Source organism: Nipponia nippon, unplaced genomic scaffold (assembly GCF_047370975.1).
Source record: "Nipponia nippon isolate SJK-2023a ecotype South Korea unplaced genomic scaffold, ASM4737097v1 scaffold_1, whole genome shotgun sequence".
NCBI classification, from domain to species: domain Eukaryota; kingdom Metazoa; phylum Chordata; class Aves; order Pelecaniformes; family Threskiornithidae; genus Nipponia; species Nipponia nippon.
The window spans coordinates 46,591,593-46,610,999 of record NW_028262290.1 but is presented as its reverse complement, the minus strand read 5'-3'; the positions used below and the strand labels follow the sequence as shown (position 1 = coordinate 46,610,999).

At 41.0% G+C, this 19,407-nt stretch overlaps 1 protein-coding gene across 29 annotated transcripts in view; it reads left to right on the top strand.

Moving 5' to 3' along the window:
- DTNA (dystrobrevin alpha) overlaps positions 1-19,407 on the top strand; it is a 232,177-nt gene that overhangs the window by 170,732 nt on the left and 42,038 nt on the right. For 20 of the 29 annotated variants that reach the window (XM_087753978.1, XM_087753959.1, XM_087753951.1 and 17 more), the window contains 6 exons: positions 335-489; positions 4,924-5,029; positions 5,606-5,772; positions 8,258-8,382; positions 13,708-13,788; positions 16,529-16,618. In XM_087753978.1, coding sequence (XP_087610104.1) covers positions 335-489; positions 4,924-5,029; positions 5,606-5,772; positions 8,258-8,382; positions 13,708-13,788; positions 16,529-16,618 — 724 coding nt within the window. The remainder of the gene's footprint in view (positions 1-334; positions 490-4,923; positions 5,030-5,605; positions 5,773-8,257; positions 8,383-13,707; positions 13,789-16,528; positions 16,619-19,407) is intronic. The other 9 variants (XM_087754054.1, XM_087754038.1, XM_087754026.1 and 6 more) reach the window with 1 other exon arrangement.

Genomic DNA, 19,407 nt, shown 5'->3' with positions numbered 1-19,407 from the left:
GATGTTGCATATCTTGTCAAATTAGATCCTTCTTATCTGATTAAATTACTGCCTCACGCCATGCATCAGACTTCACTTAAAAAAATGACTACACACAATGAAAAAAAGGAGGAATATTTTAATATCAAAATCAGCTACTTTTTAATATGTAAATCATTCTCTTTGTTTTCTGTTGGGTGGGATTATAATTAAGATGCAGTAATAGTGGATGTTTCCATAAGCAGAACATGGTGCTTAGTACTCCTTAGTTCGAATCAGATGGTACTGAATTGAGAGCAAATCTGTAGCTCACACTGAAGCTGCTGTGTCCTTTTCTTGTCTTTTCCACCCTCAGATATTTTCTCAATGATTTCCGACTCCAGTGGAGTGATGGTTTATGGCAGATATGACATGTTTCTGCGGGAGGTTCTCAAGCTGCCCACCGCTGTTTTTGAAGGGCCTTCATTTGGTTATACTGAGCAATCAGCAAAATCCTGTTTCTCGCAACAGGTAAATGAAGCATGAGCATCCTAGACACAGGATCTCAATCACCCCTCTGAGCAGGCCAAGACTTTCTTCTTTTCTTACACATATGTGCATATTTGCCCAGGAAATGGATGGCTGGGTGGAGGGGAGGTCCACTTTGCTAATTTCTGGCATGTAGGTTAGGTGCCTTCAATAGTAAGGTTCCCCATATAACCATGGAGGAGAGAGAGGCTTAGTGAAAAAAAAAGTGATTCAGAGCAGGATCTTAACTTACATCTTCCTAAATTAGGGAGCCTGAGGAGGCTAACTTCCTAATTTAAGCACCTAAGTTAGATACTTACATTTAGGTGATCTAACTATCCCAAGACATGCAATCCTTCACTCCAGTTAGTTGTTGTTGCTCTAAGCTTATATGAGAATTTATCTTCTCCATACAAAGCTCAACTCCCACCGAAAAATCAAACTACGTGTTTTCCAAGTGATGGTGTACACACATGAGAAGTTTACAAGTAAGGAGAAACCTTTATTGAAAATGGGAGTCAGTAGATATTAGAAAATGCCTAGTCTTGTACAGATAACTTCAATGAGGTAGGGTCAGGAAAGCAATGAATTTATTCTGAAGAAAATACGAGATTTTTCCACAACTCACCAGACTCTGTAGGTGCACTCAGTACAGTACATTGGCTGCAGTTAATACCTGGCACTTCAAAAGATCCCATAATTGGGGCTGGTTGTCCACTTCTCCAATGGAGAAAGAGAGAATTCCTCTGGCTGTTGCCACACATCACACTGTATAATTCCATAAATATAAAGTAAGGGAAGATGCTGAAACTGGGAAAATGTTAGAAATAAAGTGGTATTTTCCTTCTCTTTATCCTTCCATTCGCTAACTGAATACTGTTGAGCAAATAAGTTGAATGGAGCATGAATAGTGTCATTTTAATGCAAAATAGAGTCTCATTTTTTGTTTTCCCTCAGTTTCATCACTAATCAATAGGCATTCCAGTCAACTGAAAGGCATTGTTGAAATTCATTTCTTGAATCATCTCCCAAATCATTTTAAATGGTAACGTTTGCATATGTGGAACTAGTCTTGTTTCACAGAGGGAGACTTAAGACAGCACTTCATCTTATGTTGAAGAATTTCCATAGTGAAGTGACTTTTGGTAGTTTTGTGTTAAAAAATGAAAGAGTACGCCTGCATGGCAACAGGGCATTCAAGCTTTGCATGTTGGACATGGTATTATTAAAGATGAAAAAAGCAATTTCTTTTCTTGAAAAAATGTCATTCAGGTCTCATTTTCTATCTAAGCAGCCATCAGAAATGGCACTTTCATTGACATTGCATCCAAATGAGTGGACCAGATATACTAAGTACCCTGAAGAAACAAAGTCTCCAAACAAGCTTTAGATGGTTTAGTTCACAATCTCCACTTAAAGCTAACAAGAGTTAGGTCTCTGACTGATGTAGGTACACAGCAGATTTACAAAGCTGCTGTTTTGCATCTGTAGGCAGCAAAGTGCTCTTGTAAATCCAGTCTAATATTTCACATAAATTCACTTTATGTAATTCTCATTACGTCTTCACCAGGGATGAACCAGAGTTTTGAAATGAGACTCAAAACAAAATATCCCTATGACACTATGATAAATGGTACTCACAGTCTTAGTCACACCGCAGGTTGGTCTTTCACTCTCTCATATTGCACTTAGCGTTATCAAAAGTTGATACCTTGGGATAAGGTTGGCACTCTCTCTGTTGTTCTCAGTATGGATCACTTTTGCTTACCAGAAGCCTTTCAGCCCCCTGATACATAGATTCCGCAATTTCGGGGAAAGAAAAAATTCTGGGCATGATCTTCTGCTCATGGTGTCAAATCCATTTCAGTTTGCATCTGAAAGGATTTTTCCTATTGCAGAAATGTGTTGTTATTCTCCATTGTACTGGTTTACTTGATCAAACCATGTATTTTCCTCCGTCTGTGAGCCACTACTAGATTGAATGGCTATTCAATTTAGAAACAACAGTGTTTCATCATCAGCAAATTCATGGAACAGAAATGCCAGAGCAAGTGTCTTAATGTTTCAGAATACAAATCTGTGGCTCAAAAAGGGGTTTTTTCACCACCACTTTCCCCCATAGGTAGGATGAATGTGATGTTATACTGTATTTGTATTAAAGAGTGTTGTTATTATTATAAAAAACACTTTTTATTTCTCTTTTTTTATCCCAAACTAAAAAGATAGACACTAACTTCATTTTCTTAGCACTTGGCTAAGTGTTATTCCACAAACCTAGACTCCATCTGCGTGTAGCATATATTTAGAAAACAGCTTTCAGTTTCAACTTTCCCAGCAGCTGAAAAAAAAATGCAGGAGGAAAATATGCCTTTTAAAATGTATGGAAATTGCTCTGCTGGTGTCCTTTTAAGGGACACTGCCCTCTCTAATCCATAAAATCAGTGACCACCAGAGGAGTTCGGCCATAAAGCTGTCAGTGAAGCTAAGTTGCTTTATTCGGTGCAAATCAGGTTTTAAATTATAGCTGCATTCAAAAAGCCTGTTCCATTGTGGAAGAGCTGTTCTTGTCTCCCCGTCTGTTTGCTTGTTTAGACGAGTTGTGTGTTTGTTGCCAACTTATCTACCTTTAAGAGCAGAGGGAAGACTTAAGGCTACTCAGCTCTGCAGTATGGGGCACTGGAGGACCCTTCTTTTCCTCGACTTAGTTCTGCCTTTTCTCCTCCTGTTCTCAGTTCTGCTGCAGACAGCACAGACATTTGCTGGTGGCATTGGTCAGCAAAGCCATGCCAAACATCCACAGCAGATCTCCAAAAGAAAGATCCTTTCCTGTGAGCTGATGCTTATAGTGTAGAAAGCCTATTTGAGAAGTGGTTATCCACTCTTCATGGGTGGGAAGATCATTCGTACAGCAAGCAGGTGGTAGCTGTTTGTTTGGACTTTCATACTGCAGGTATTGTGGGAATAGGTAGTATTTCAATGAAATATAAGCTCATATTCTGGCTATTTGTGTTCATTAAAGAATCAAGACCATTTTCACAACTAACCTGAAGAATTCCCTCTTCTTTTAGAGACAAATACCTTTATATATTTCCGAATATCTTGCAATATTTCAGCCCTGAGACTGTTACACAGAGTGAGATGTTTTCCACCGATCACTCAATGTATAAAAGAAATAATGATTTTCTTTACATCTGGTGGCAATTGTATATAAACGCAGCACAGACACTCCATCTGGAACTCTCAGCTCTTAAAAGCACTCCACAACACACGGAGAGGATATATGTCACTGCATAGCTGCTGTTTTGCTTCCTCACGGGGTAACCACAGTTCTTCAGCAAGTTAAAGCAGTAGCTTATGCAATCAGATATGAAAATTCAGCAATCCCTTTGGATAGGGGGATGCTACTTAAATATGTATGTCTATAAATTACATCTGCACACATTCTCAACAGGGCTCAATGTTTTTGCATCTTAATTGTATTTTAAAGGAAGGATCAGTTCCTGATTTCTTAAGGACTCCCTGTCCTTGACCATCCAGTAGCTGTGTAGTTTAGTACACACTTATGTAGCCAGTATACTAGGTAGGAAAGAGCAGGTATTTACAGTGGAGATATCTCCGGCTGAATTATCAACTCCAGGTCTGAAAAAAACAAATGAACTAAGATTTGTGCTGACTTTTTCCAGATGCCTAAGAAATTCAAGGGCCTGGATAACATTTTTTAAATCAACAGGGATATTTTAGAGTTTAAATCTCCTTGAAAGATAAAGGGGCATAGGCCTTTAAGTGCTTACAGGTGTGGAGAGTTTAGGAACAGTGGCAGTCCCCGAGTGTATGCAAACACAACATCCCACAGTCAGAGCTCACCCGTAACTAGTTGCCATCGCTCAACAGACAAGCCTAGTTTCTTAAATTACAGTAACACAATTGCCTGTGATGGTCCGTCCTTACCCTATATTTCCTGAAATTGTACTCCCTTGTCGTTATTTTCTTTCATTTTCTTTGTTGGAGTACCATCAGTCGTTCTCTACAGTGGCTTTTCATGTGAAAATTGGTAGTACATAGTGATACCCTACATGCACTTGTACTCGTTATGGGATACTCAAAACACATGAGAACATGAAGAGTTGAATGCCAACCTTATTCACAAAACATCTTCAGGCAATGACTTTAGAAGAGAGTCTTGAAGTGAATGGGAGCTAGGTGTCTCCAACCCAGCCTTGTGAAAAGGACTGCTGGTCATCAGTAGTATATATTGTAACTACTAAAAATAGTCCAAAAAATCTTTGCTACTATCACTTGTTCTTTTTAGTAAATCAGGGCTATGAGCAAACAGTGTCTGAAACTAGTTCCCAAGTGTTTCTGTAAGGACAAGATAAAATCATTTCGATATGTCTAATTACTGATTCTTTTTGCATGTTTGTTTGCTTGTTTGAGCAGAAAAAAGTCACATTAAACACTTTCTTGGATACTCTCATGTCTGATCCCCCGCCACAGTGTCTGGTGTGGTTACCACTTCTGCATCGACTGGCAAATGTTGAAAATGGTAAGTAAGAGCTGCTGCCAAAAAAGAGTTACAAGACTAAACTTCTGTGTGATGATTTTCTCACTCTGTGGATGGTTGTACAGATGCGACAGCAGTAATTAAGAGACAACAACATGCCTAAGTACATTTTTGTGCTTCCAGTAATCAGACAGCCGAGTTTGACTTTTCCTCCAAGGCGCATCGCTTTAGGTCCTCACGGCACAGCAGAACATTCATCGTCCCCCAGTGATGCAGCTGAAGGGTGCAGGGCATTTTCACACATATGAATTTCCTCTATCATGTATTCTGTTAGACACCGAACACATTTTTCGCTGCTGCAAGCAGGAGATGCAGGCATCAGCTCAGAAGGGCTGAGGGGTTTGGTGCCCAGCGTAGGAAGTGCTGACCGTGGCTCAGCACAGGTTGCTGGGCAGCTACTCGAGTTTTCACGCGTCAAAGCTGCAGGCGGCATCTGACGCTGCAGATTGCTAGAAACAAAGAAGGGATTCACCCTTCAGTTCGGGACTTTGTCTGTAAACTTTTGCTGGGGGTTTCTCTGCTTTGGTTTACGGCTCGGTGTTTCTCTCTCCTGCACAGTCTTCCACCCTGTCGAGTGTTCCTATTGCCACAGCGAGAGCATGATGGGGTTTCGCTACCGCTGCCAGCAGTGTCATAATTACCAGCTCTGTCAGGACTGCTTCTGGAGGGGCCATGCCAGCGGTTCCCACAGCAACCAGCACCAAATGAAAGAGTACACGTCATGGGTAAGGGAAGGCTCGCGCCTCGCTGCAGACTGCTTTGCCCTCCGGCTGGTGGAGAAGCCCCTGGCCGCAGCTCCGGGCAGCTGTCCGGCACGAGGAGGCTCGGAGCCGGGCTGCCGGTTCAAATCGGCAACCCCGACAGGGAGGCTCCTGCCCTGGGAGCCGTCAGGAGAGCGCAGAGGTGGGAATGGTCTTTTCTGGGTGAGGATCTGGGGCGCCTGTGAGGGTGCGTGCCGCGGGGAGGGCAGCGCAGGAGGGGCTGGCAGCAGAGCGCCAGGCGCACGGCAGCGTCTCCCGTTCCCACAGGACTCACGGTAAAATCGTCATTGGCTTGCTCTGTTTGGCTGTGTGTAAATGAAGTGATGAATACTTAACGCTCATTCATCGATATTTTCAGTCGAGTGGCTGCGGCATATGCGTAGCATTTGGGATGGTCCTGGCACTGTAGATTTGAGCATGGTCACAGGCTTAGATCCACAGTCATGTTTACTGTAGAGAAAAACATACTTCAGTCTTCTCGTTGTTAAACAAAATAATTCAATGCTTTTTCTAAGCTGAAAGGGAAGTATCAGCAGTTACATTAACCTTCTCAGAAGGGAATCAGACCTGGGGGCTAAGCTTTCCATGGACTGGAGCAAAGCCCCAACAGAAGCCCTTGGTCACAGAGCAGCCCAATCCTTCAGGGTTCAAATCCAGAGACCAGCAGAAAAATCCTAACTAATCTCAAATATTACAAAAGTATATTGTTACAAAAAAAGAAAATTATGCATATAGCAACAACTCACATTTGTACAGCACTTTGTGTGTATTTTTTAACAAAGTTCTGAATCTTCACACTTCTCAAATGTCTGGTTTTCTGTTGATGGAGCAAGCAGGGGTTAAATTTGATGTGGTTTGCTCTGTATGCCAGTCACACAGCTCCGCGCTGCATCCTAGCAGATCTGGGTCTGTAACTGTTTTTGTGGGTCCTAATTGCTGCTTGTTGCATAGACATGAATGGTTTGAGTTTAGTCTCTGAATAGGAGAGTGCCCACTACGTAGCTCTGACTCCATTCCTAACAGCAATTTGTGATATAAAATCATTTTTTGCTGTAGCCAGGGAGCTATAATTATAGGTAGGAAGTAATTGGAAAACTTAAGATTCCTGCTCAGCAGAAGACAAAAACGTGACTACATGCCTAGTGATTTCAAATGTTTCCTTGTCAGAAACAAATGTTTCGCTTCAAGTTTGAAATTGCCTTTCTGCTAGCATTCATTAGCATTCTTTCAAACCTGGTTAGCATTCTCCATAATGCATCTTTATCGAGCTCCACATGCAGATTAAAGGTGTTCATGGGTGCAGTGGAACTCAACTGATCTCAATTCAGACTGAAATTGCATTTATAATGAAAGAGAAAATGCCTGACCTTTACATATTTAAGTTGGATTTCTGTAATAGAAGTATTTCATTCTTATCTTGATTACAGTCATAAGTTGATGCAGGATGTGTGTGCACAAATACAATGCCACTTCTGTTAAGTTCCAAAAAGATTTTTAAATTTCAGCGTGTAGAGCTGTGTTTTGGGGGGAGGAGACAGTGTAAGGATCACTACCCCTTTTTTACTGGCAGAGAAGCTGAATCACAGAGAGGTGGGTTGGATTCCCTGAGAATCTCACACAGCCTAAAAGACATCCTAGATCTCCAAGCCCTTCCTTAGGAAAGTGTTCAACTGCAAAGAGTGTCCAAAGATAACTAGAAAGCAGAAAATACTGATTTTTTTACTTTTTTTTAGACTTGCTGATGGGATTTCAGGGTGAAAAGCATGCTTCTTGCGCAGAGCCTCCCCATCTTTTGGTGACAGTGACAGTACGTCAGCCTCTTCTGGTGCGCTGTCGCCATGGTGGGGCAATTCCTGCCATGCACGTGTCTCAAATTTCTCATTCCCCGGTGTGGCAGGGGCTGCAGCGGCCACGGGAGGTGGAAGAGGAGCTTTATAACAGCAGCTAAACAGTACAGGGTGCTGGAGCTGAGGCGGGAAATACTAGCGAGGAGAAAGAATATAGCAGCCTTGTGCCTGGCCCACAACTAGGAAGGAAACGGTTTCCCATACAGTGTATCTACATGGACAGGCATGCACAGTTTTGTTCTGCTTGCCCTCCCAAGATGGTGAGGTACAAGCCAGCTCCAGTCCAGGCGACACTAACTTTGTGCTGTCCTTCATTCAATACTACCTAAGTGCAGCATTGCAAAGAAGCCATGGCAACTGCATCTGTCCATATAGATATACCCCCCGAGCCTACTCTGAAGGCCCCTGAAGGTAAGAGTAATCTTTCCTCCAAACTGAGCAGCCTTTGCCTTACCAGACTCTCGGGGTGGGAGGGGGGCGAGGGGGATGTCAGTCGATAGGTACGTAAGCCGTAGAGCTTCCTGTTGTTTTGTGCTTCCGATAGCAGAAACAGTATGCACCTTACTTGTCCAGATTACCTCTACCTTCCTTGTTCCTCCCAGAAATCACCTGCTAAGAAGCTAACTAATGCACTTAGCAAGTCTTTAAGCTGTGCTTCCAGCCGTGAACCTTTGCACCCAATGTTCCCTGACCAGCCTGAAAAACCTCTAAACCTGGCTCATATTGTGTAAGTATCTGTGTGCTGTAGAGAAAGTAAGCTTTGTTGTAGGAGTTGCTTGCACCGGGTGTAGATACTATAGCTCTGAACAAAAAGGGAGGCAGCTGTGGCGTATCAAGCTCAATGCATCACAAGTGCAAATTTGCTGATAGGGGTATTTAGTATAAAAATGTTCTTCTGGTATGACTTCACTTGGAAAGTCAGTGGGATATAACCAAATACTGGGACACAATGTTGGTACATCCCTATTCTTCTCAAGAGATATCCATGCAGTTGCATAGAGTTTCAGCACTTTGGGATGTATTCATGCTGAGAACATTAGGTTTTATTCATCTAGAGACTCTCAACTTCAGTGTATCGCAGGTATGTCTTGACATGAGGCACCAGAGAAAAGTGAAGTCTGACCAATTTTGTTGAAATCAGTGCAGAGTTCTCGCTGACTTTAATGGAGCTGTGGCTTCACCCAGCCCTGAAGAGTCTGCATAAGAAGTGTGTCTTTAGTTGCTAAGTCACTTGAAGAGAGACTATTATCTTTACGTTTTGATGTTTTGGGAAAGCAAAATTATTTTTTGATATAGTAGTTTGTGTCACTAGTTCTTCTCTGCAGGAGCAAAGAAACTCAAAGCAGAGAGAAAATATATTTGTGCAGGATGGGGAAATTATCACTTTGGATTTTTTTTTCTAAAGCGTGTTCACCATCCATAGTGGCAGTTGCTCAGATTTTCTCATTTATCAGTTTGTTTTACCTTTGCTTCCTGGGTCCTTAAAAGTTAAATTTTCCATAGAATTCAGGAAAAATCAAGACACTGGTTGGAAGAAAGTTACAAAGAAATTAACTTGGAAAAATTATTCAAAAAAAACTCTTTGAAGTATTTCTCTTATTCTGATATATTTCTTAAGAAAATATCTTTTTTTAACCATCTTCCCAGGATCCCTGACTGAAACATTTCAAGCAGCAGCCATTAAAATTGTATTTGCATGCTGCATGTCTGTGGTACTGGCTGCTGGAATTATTCTGGTCTGTAATTATTATACATATTTACTTTTGTCAGTACTGAATGTTTGTATGTAGCGTCTTTAAGGGCAAGTGCACATCGGCTGTTGTGGGCTGTGCGACACCTGGAAAGTTCACCTAACCTACCTGACATTTTAAGGATAAATCATACTGATGTGATTATATCATCCTCACGTGGTTATAGCAGAACTTGTTCAAGGTGTAAAAGAGTGCTCTGCTCTTCAGACACAAGGTGCCTCTGACAGATACATAGTGCCAAATCCCTGTTACACTCGACTGCCAGTTAAAACCCCTGCACCTCTTTCTGGAGATGTAGTGGGAGGATGTTGGTTTTCGGAAGAAATCATCCAGAGTTGGATCTGCTGAGCTACCCCACTGCTGTGCGTGGTGTAAAAGCATGGCTCTGCTGGCAAGTCAGTGATAATTTCACAGGTCAGGTTTGGGCCATCCTTAAGAGAAATGGAAAGAGACAGGGAGCGCAAAACTGAAAGAGAAGCCTCTGTTCCCTGTTGGCTGGAGGCCCTTGAAGGCCTGGGGGTATGTCAGAAGATAACGGGTAGTGAAAACTGGGCTATTGTGCGTTTAGGCAAGGCAAGGGGAAGGTACCATAACTGAGTAGGATCTGTTCCAAATCTTTGCTGTGAAATTAACACCTTCCGTTCTTCCTAACTATACAGACATAATTTAGAGTGATTGGATGTGAGAACAAACCGCCATCTATTTTGTTTTATGAGAGAGTTTCTCTTTATTCATAGATTGAAGGCAATATAACTTGGCAATATATATTGGCTATAATGATACATGAGTGAAAAACCTGTAAGTTGTGGAGGTAGCATGATCTACAGCATAATTCACATGAATTAACTGAGGGGAGAGATATGCTACAGTACCTCATTGAGAATATCTTCTCGCTGATGTGATTTTTATTTTTAAACATAATGGAAGTTGAGAGAGACAGCTCTGGGCAGAAATCCAGGTGAAAAGGGTTTTATATGTGCATTAAATGGAAGAATTTTGGCAACAAAACAGTATCCTTTTCTTAGCTTCTAGCTTAAATGGGGACAAGTACTCTCCTCATTACTATACAGCTTTTCCTCTTCATCATTCTTCCACCTTTGAGTGGTACCAGACAGGAAGACTGCATGGGTTTTTTGTTTTACTGGTGCCACACAAAATTTTCAATTAAGCAAGAAATACATCTAAGGCTCATTTAGAGAAGTAGTTATCAAGGTATCAGTAACCTGATGGAGGAACTCCCCCCACCGATGGAGGGGTCATTTTTCCTTTCTGTACATAAGATTGGCAACAAAAAAGAAACACCAGACTGAAGAGATGGCAAATGGCATGGCCAGTGCATCATGGAGGTATTTTTCAAATGCATTCTGCACTGGCCTGACTTCGTTTCCATCTAAGCCTGTGGGAGCATTATTTTTGACATCAGTGTGAAGAGGTTAGACCAGCATGGAGCACTTTGGAAAATTCCTCTTGTTTGATTTGGGTTATTACTGTGGGTATGTGTTATGCCATAACATGCATTTATTACATAGCATATTTCAATAGTATTAAGTGTTTTCTGCTTCCTTGAGGAAAGCTGATTGACTATCATCAGCTCACTTTTATCAGAAAGATTAATCACTCACTTCCAGAAGTTTAGAAATAACCTCAGAAAGATATATATTTGTAGTCAATAGCTGAGTTTTCCTTTTCTTTACCATAAAGTCTGCTGTTCTTGTCTTATCCCATCACACAACTGTATATGGGTGTTTGAACATCCATTTGATATTCAAGCTGAACCTGAGAAATGTGACAGTGGGCATCAGCCTTTAAGAAACTTGCTTTGGGAAAGCTCAGATTAATTTAATATATTTTTCTTTGCATAAGAATTGACAAACTAATGCTAATCACAAAACCTTAGCAAAGCATTGAAGTTTATAGACATTGGTCCACAAGAGTAACTCTGCATATGTAAATAGATCAATGACCTTTTATGCGTAGAGGCTCTCATGCTTTTTGCAGAATCAGGGTTGTAAGAATAGAGTATGTCCAATGCACTACTTAGACCACATACATGTTAAACTGACAATTTAATTAATGATCTCTTTTCCATTTCATTTTGGCTGCAAAAGAGATACTTGGTGAGTATTTTTCTTCTTTGGTACACTTATTGGAGGAAGAAGATTGGAAAAGATGTGATAATCTCATTATTACCAATCCTTAACTGTTTAACAGAGTCCAGAGCCAAATAAGTAATTGTCTTTGAATACAGAGACAGTGAAAGGGAAGAGTTTTTTGGGGGGTTAGAAACTTTCTCTTCCACCCCTATTTTGAGGTAAAGCTTAGAGAAGACATTAACCTGAAGTGTGTATGTGGTGATCTGCTGAAGCCCATGGGTGCCACACACCCCCTTCCTACTCAGTCAGCAGAGGTGGACTGGGTGCAAGGCAAAGCAGAGCCCAAGCTCTGCCAAGGGAGCACTCCTCCTGCCTCCTTCTCTGGGACAGGGTTGAGAACCAGCCTGTCCTCCCTTCTCCTCTGCTGTTTAGGACTCCACAGCCCAGGGTTGGACCCATCTTTCAGAAACCCCAGCCTGTGCCCAATTAGTTTTTGAATATGTTCACTGGCCAGTGATTGCATTGAGAAAAGGAAAAATGCAGTAGTCACATCTAGTTGGGTTGAACTATTTCTCCTACATCAATCACCAGTTTACAATTCCCAGGCAACAAATTAAATAAATAAATAAAATAAATGCATTAAATAAAATAATTAGTTTCTAAGTATTCTCTTGAAGTTTATTCTCTAATCTCTGTATTTCAAGACTCATACCACAATGGCCTTTCCAGTGGATTGGCTCTGATCATGGCCTCATCCAAGCTCTTCCTAGCTTTGATGAGGGAGTCCATGAAAAATAATATTAAACACTTCTCCATAAGTACATAGAGCACAAACTGCTGCTTCTCAAATTCGTGACGGACCAGAACTGGAGTTTTTCATGTGGGTCTGCAGGCACAGGGTTAGGCTAAAACTATATTTTCATACAAATAAATAACATGCCAAATCCTACATCTTTCTATTCCCAGTTTTCAACTTCTTAAAATCAGTGGGGTATTGTCATGCTGAGAAATCCATTTGGACTTGTCAAAGACCACATTTATGCTTGTTTTCTAACAGTTACAAAATAAGAAAGAAAACATATAGTAATAGTTCACTTCGGTGCAGAACTGGCTTTCTTCATTTCTTACAAATGGTTTGGATGACCAGTTGTCTTGCACAATTGGGTTGTCTTACACAATTGGAGCCCACTGAATATTTTGCAGATGGCTACTCTTTTCATTTGCACATCTGCAGAATTCAGAAAGCCAGACAGATCTTTCACAGAGCTTAAAGGGGATATTGACCAACTTGAAATCCAGGCAATTTGAATTACATATGGCTTCAGGTTCTGCTTGTATCTGATTGAAAACCCTGTGACTTTAATAACATATTTTTTAGTTTTTCCAGAGTGTCTATATCTTTTGCCCAATGTTGCATAATAAGTCCATTAAGAAGGGGAAATTTCTCCTTAATGGATACAGAAGGAAAAATTATGCACAAAATATTTTTTAAGAGTAGACAATAAAAGGAAGCATAGGAAATATTCCTTCTCATTTCATTTTTATTAAGAGCAGGAAATAAAGAATGTAATAATAAAACCATCATTATTAATGGGTCCTCTTAAACTAAATACTTATTTTAAATTTTGATTTGGGTGTTTGATATACCACTTGAAAAGCTTTGCAGTTAAACCAGTTTAGTTCTACATATATTTTATGGGATACTGAGGGCTATAGGTACGCTGTGGTCACTATGTGGGTGTGGTAGCGTGGAGCTTAGCGCCAGGGGTAACGTCATGAAAATATGTGTAGTTTATTGGCAGTTATGCCCTGCAGACCTCCATGCTGCCACAGCGAACCTGCTACCCGTGCTCAGCCTAGCTGGTTGAAAGCAGTGACTGCACCCTGGACTACAGGCTCGGGAAAGGAAAAATGACATAGTGGTTATTTTGCCAAAGCAGGGGAAAAAATGAAGCAAGTTGCTTAAAACTTGCCTCAGAACACACAAAAGCATTATTTCCTTCCAGGACTAAGTAACAGGGTGGTTTTATCAACTTCTGCTTAAAAACACAGCATCTTTAATTTGGAACTGTTACTACTTAAAGTGGAAGATGCCAGTAGTAACGTTACTTTATACAAGAAGCTCATTCAATTCTCTGTAAATACTGTTGCTGATGGAGGGTTTTTTTATGCAAAGTTAATGCAACTGGATATTTTGCCTTCTTCTAGGCCCCCTCGACCTGTAACCAGCATGAACGACACACTCTTCTCCCACTCTGTTCCCTCAGGAAGTCCTTTTGCAAACAGAAGGTGAGTTCTTATCCTTATTTGTGTTAGATAGTGGTGGAGGTTTCAATTTTCAATTCCCTCTCCGGAAAAAAAAACAAAACCAAAAAACCACCCACAAAATAAAATTAACAGACATGAGCAGAGAAATGCCTTGGTTATTTTGAACTGATACCCAGACAACTGGATGGAGAGCTGGAGTTAGGGCACCCCAAGCTCCTCACAGTAGAGCACAGAACTTCAGTTCTCATTTGTACCATTACATCCCGCTAAAATGTGCTTACATGCAACCTAGGCACCCTCCCATAGGGGCTGAAAATGGGCTGCTGGTGAGAAGCCATTTTGTAGCAGCACTGGGGGAATAGGAACTGGGACATGGCGTTGCCTACTGGGAATGCCTGCATCGTACTGCAAGATATGATATGAACAAAGAGAAAATGTGTTCATAGTTGCAGGATATAGCAAGACATCCTTACTCCTGTTAAACCACTCAGATTTTCATTAAAGGCTACAAGAGAGAAGTAGTAGTCTTGGAATAAGATAATAAATAAAGTAGTCTTAGAGTAAAAGACCTGGACAAGCTGGAGAAATGGGCCTGTGTGAACCTCACGAGGTTCAACAAGAACAAGTGTAAGGTCCTGCACCTGGATCGGGGCAAGCCCCGGTATCAATACAGGCTAGGGGATGAAGGGATTGTGTACAACCCTGCCAAGAAGGACTTGGGGGTATTGATAGATGAAAAGGTGGACATGAGCCAGCAACGTGCTCTCGCAGCCCAGAAAGCCAACCATATCCTGGGCTGCATCAAAAGAAGCATGGCCCGCAGGTCAAGGGAGGTGATTCTGCCCCTCTACTCTGCTCTGGTGAGACCCCACCTGGGGTACTGCGTCCAGCTTTGGGGTCCCCAGCACAAGAAGGACATAGACCTGTTGGAGCGGGTCCAGAGGAGGGCCACAAAAATGATCAGAGGGATGGAGCACCTCTGCTATGAGGAAAGACTGAAAGAGCTGGGGTTATTCAGCCTGGAGAAGAGAAGGCTGCGGGGAGACCTTATTGCAGCCTTTCAGTACTTAAAGGGGGCTTATAAGAAAGATGGGGACAGACTTTTTAGCAGGGCCAGTAGCGATAGGACAAGGGGTAATGGTTTTAAACTAAAAGAGGGTAGATTCAGCCTAGATATAAGGAAGACGTTTTGTACAATGAGGGTGGTGAAACACTGGAAGGGGTTGCCCAGAGTGGTGATGCCCCATCCTTGGAAACATTGAAGGCCAGGCTGGATGGGGCTCTGAGCAACCTGATCTCGCTGTAGATGTCCCTGCCCATTGCAGGGGGGATGGACTAGATGACCTTTAAAGGTCCCTTCCATCCCACACTATTCTATGATTCTATGAATATAGCGACCCTTCAGTAAACAAACTGGAGAAGAGTTGTCAGAAACATTAATCCCAAAGAGAAGGTACTTGCAGCTGACTCTGTACGTTTTGGCTCAGTATTTTGGCTCATACAGCCAAAATATGTGCGTAGCGTGTGCTAGCTGTCTCACCCAATCTATGTAAGCCTACCAATGCACATAGATGAGAAGGTGGCAGAAAAATAACTTCCTGCTGTATTGGGGAAGATGAGCGAGATGTCTTCCTTGGGTGCATTTTATTGCTTGGCTCCTGCTGTATGTGTCAGTGCTTCAGCGTTCCCAAATAACCAAACACAATCTCTGGGTATGCATGACTACATGTTTTAACACCAAAATGAAAAGGCAGTGTACCACACAGCAATGTCAGAGTAAAGATGGTTTACTACTACTTTGATTTATGAACTTTGTTACCAGGAGCTATAAACTGTAAACTCTCAGTGTTATCTTAGTGCAAGTAGCTGCTGGGTGTGACTGAGATGCTTTTTGAAAGCCAGTCCCAAAGCAGCCCCCAAGACCAGGTCTGCTGTCTATGCAAATTCATTTCTGTTGTTGGAATATATGGGATTTTATGTGCAAGGCAGAATAATCTATTTGTGGCCTCTCCAGGACAGGTTATTTATTAAGAGCAATGTTCTTTAAGAGTATAGCTGTTGCTTCTGTTTATCCCTAAGAAGTCCCTGTGCTCATTCAACAAAAGTATGCTTTGCCATTTAGGCCAGGGACCTGCAGTAATAATCACAGCACTACCTACTGTGCCGCTTGTTTTTCTTTACATATGAAAAATTCCTGATTATTTTACTTTTGTGTTCTTCAGTAATTCAGCTGTCTGTCTTTAACTATCAGGATTAAATGTACATGATTCCTGAGCCATTGGAATTCCTCTTCTCCTAGAGTAAGAATTCCTTCATGGAGAATCCCCTGAAGGCAGGAGGCAATAAACCCCCCCAACCGTAGGTACCCAGACTTCCACAGAAGTGGATAGTACGACATCCTTACACAGCAAAAAGTTTCCATGACGCAGCAGTCAGTTCTGGCTTTTTTAGAGTTAACGGTACCCTGATATGTAAAGCAATTACATTGCATGTATATTAAAAGTTTTGTAACTTTTGTTTCATTGACCTAGCAGGATTTTAAGTGTTTGACAGCTTATTCTCATTATTTTTATTTTCATGTCTTATAAATTTAATTTGCATCTTTTTATTCAAAAGAAAAAGCACGGTACAAACTGTCAAGTCAGTATCCTTTCTAAATGGCTGCAAATTGTATTTATGTTAATGAACCCACTCTGAACACACTGCTCTCTGTGTATACTTTTTGGGTTATTAACAAGGTTTCGTTGTTTGAATCATTCAGGTTACTTGGGGGTATAAATGCAGCCAGTCCTGTGGCTGATGAGCATTCTCTTATAAAGCTGTATGTAAATCAGCTTCACAACAATTCACGGTCAGTATGAGAGCACTAACCCACTAATCGCCATAGTTCTGTAGCTCATGCACTAAATCATTAGCGATTCTGCTAAACTACTAAATATATTCTTTAAGGAAGGCTCTGATGGGCTGGAGGGTTTCTGTGGCTCTAATTAGTCTTTTGAATAGACTTCCTGCTAGCTGTGGGCTTTGCCAACTTCTCTTGCTTCTGCATAGCACAAATCTTTCATTTTACCCTTTCACGTAGGATTAATATTAATGTACCTAGTGGAAGTTAGAAACATTGTTTTTGAAAACTGAAAAAACGACACCTTTATGGTTTCATCATCAGCATATGACTTGCCTGTTGCGTTCTTGACTGAGGAACAAAAGAGGCTTTGACAAGAGCCTGGAAATGACTCCAGATCTCACAGCCAGCCTCCTCCTCCTCTTCCACGGCTCTTGCTGCTGATGGCCGCTGTTCTACAGTTAGCACCACTTGCCAGTAACCTTCCCCAGACCATTTTTCAAAATGGCCACAGAAAAGGTGGATCTAAATCCTGCTGAAGCTAATGAAGACTTCCCATTTATGTAGTGACCATTGGATTTGGACCGATGCCTCTGGTTGCTGCACCCTTTTTCCAGTATTCCCTCTCATCTTAGTGACCTAAAGGAAGAGCCTATTTCATTCTGCATAAAAGAAATATGCAGTTGGATAAGAACAGATTCCCCTTTTTTTTTTTTACTGTGGAGTGTAATGACCTTTCTTTTTTTCTTTTTTGTTTAATCCATGAGCATTAGCTATAATTCAGTCAGAAAGTACTGAGACCAAGGTACTTTTCTGCTAAATGCCAAGTTCTTCAATCTGTATTAGACTAATAACAGTATCTTAATTCATTCTTTCAGATTTTACTGTTATTACTGCCCTGGGAAAATCAGGCCTCATTAGTGGAAGCTCATCCTCTCGTACATCAGAGAAACACACTTTGACAGCTCTGTTTGCAATTGTGCTGATTTTATATTAAATGCTCCGTGATTCATATTATAATAAAAATTGTACAAACTCAGGGTAAAATTTCTAGCTGAACGTAATCAACACTAAAAGCTCTGCTGGCTGTGTTTTCACTGCAGATAACTTATGGTTGCTTTAATCTGTGTTGCAATCTAGTCCAGAGGTTTCAGATAGCTTTAAAGAAAGTTTTTATGTAATTAGAATTTTTATTCAAAGGAGAATTGGCACAGACTGTCATTCGTAGCATTCCCATGGTACTTATTTCAGCTAGTTGTGTTCACATAAGAACATAACCATTTGCAACCAGTTTCTTCCTGTAGCAGCAAATGCCGAATTTAGCACACCGACTCATTCTGCTGCTGGAAATGGATATGGTCTCATAAGTTCAGCACAATATCATCTTCACTTCTGGATTCATGGGTGAAAAAGGGAAATGAACTGGGAAGAAAAAGAATCTTATTAGAGGAAAGAGCTTTGATAACTAGTAAATACAATGACAAATTGTGGGGAACAGATGAAAGGAGATTGAACATTATATGCTATTTGCTGTTTAGTTGCATCTGAAGCACTGAGTTTGGGTGGGTATGCAATTACTCCAAAGCTCAAAGGAGGTTGGATTGGGGCTTTCCCTGAGATGCTTCTTAGTTTCTTCGAGCCACTTCAGATCAAAGTCCGCTTAAAATTCCTCTGCTTGCTTTGGTTAGTTTGAGCCACCAAGTCCATAAGAGAGCTTTAATGAGGAGGCTGGCATAACAGTTATAAGCACCTTTCTTCTAAATGTATACAGTGTGGAAACTGATATTAGCAATATGCTCTGTACAGCTCAACAACTTTAAAGCACTTATATTAGAAAGAAGAAACAAAAAATTTGTGATCTTCTCCCAGATACCAAATCACACTCATTTGCTGTGATGACAGCTAGTATGTGATTAAAACCACAAGTCCTGTAATTTTTTTACTGTAGCTAATATTCAGTTTTTAATCTCACATTTGTTTTTGTGATCTCCAATTACCTAGAGGGCAGCAGAGCAAGGGAATATTGCTGGAGAGTAGGTAATGCCCTTGCAAACCCAATGAATTGGATATGTTATATCAAAACATGTAAATTGAGCATTATAGAAACTTCTGTCCAGTCAAGAGAAATAACTCTGTACCCTGAATTAATGTTTTCTTCCTTATTTGGATTCTTTTGTTCCCCAGCTGCAGTCTGTCAGTGCTGCCTTAAAGTACATAGCTACCATAGTAATGGATACAATCTCTTTCTCTTTCTTAATAAATGTCTTCTTTAAGCTATCAAATTATAGGGCTAAGGTGGGATAAGATGAAACAGGATGTTTTTTCTTGTATTTTTCTCAGCCGCCCCTCACAGCTAATACATTTAGTTCTTCTAAAGGAGTAATAAACTGGAATAAATGGAGTGATGCAGCACATTCTGCTGAACTTGCAATTACTTGACAGTTCTGTGGTAGATAGAAAGAATGCACTATGGTATCAAATGCCCATAGCCAAGGAGAAATTGAGTCTCATTTAATGCTGGGGCAGAGTAGCTGGTGCCTTTTTTTGAACTCCACATAAAAGCTAAAAAGAATTGGATATTCTGCCTGGGCATAGCAAGAGATTAGGCCAACTTTCTGGACAACAGCTAACTTTGGAGCAAAACATACTGGTTGCTGCTGTTGTCCATGTTTCTATCTTTAAGGAGTGTAGTAGACTTGAACTGCATGTTGCCTTCATATGTTATTTTCAGAACAAGATGAGAATCCTCCTTATTTCATCAGCAATATACTACGTGCTAAAGGAAAAGTTTATATGTC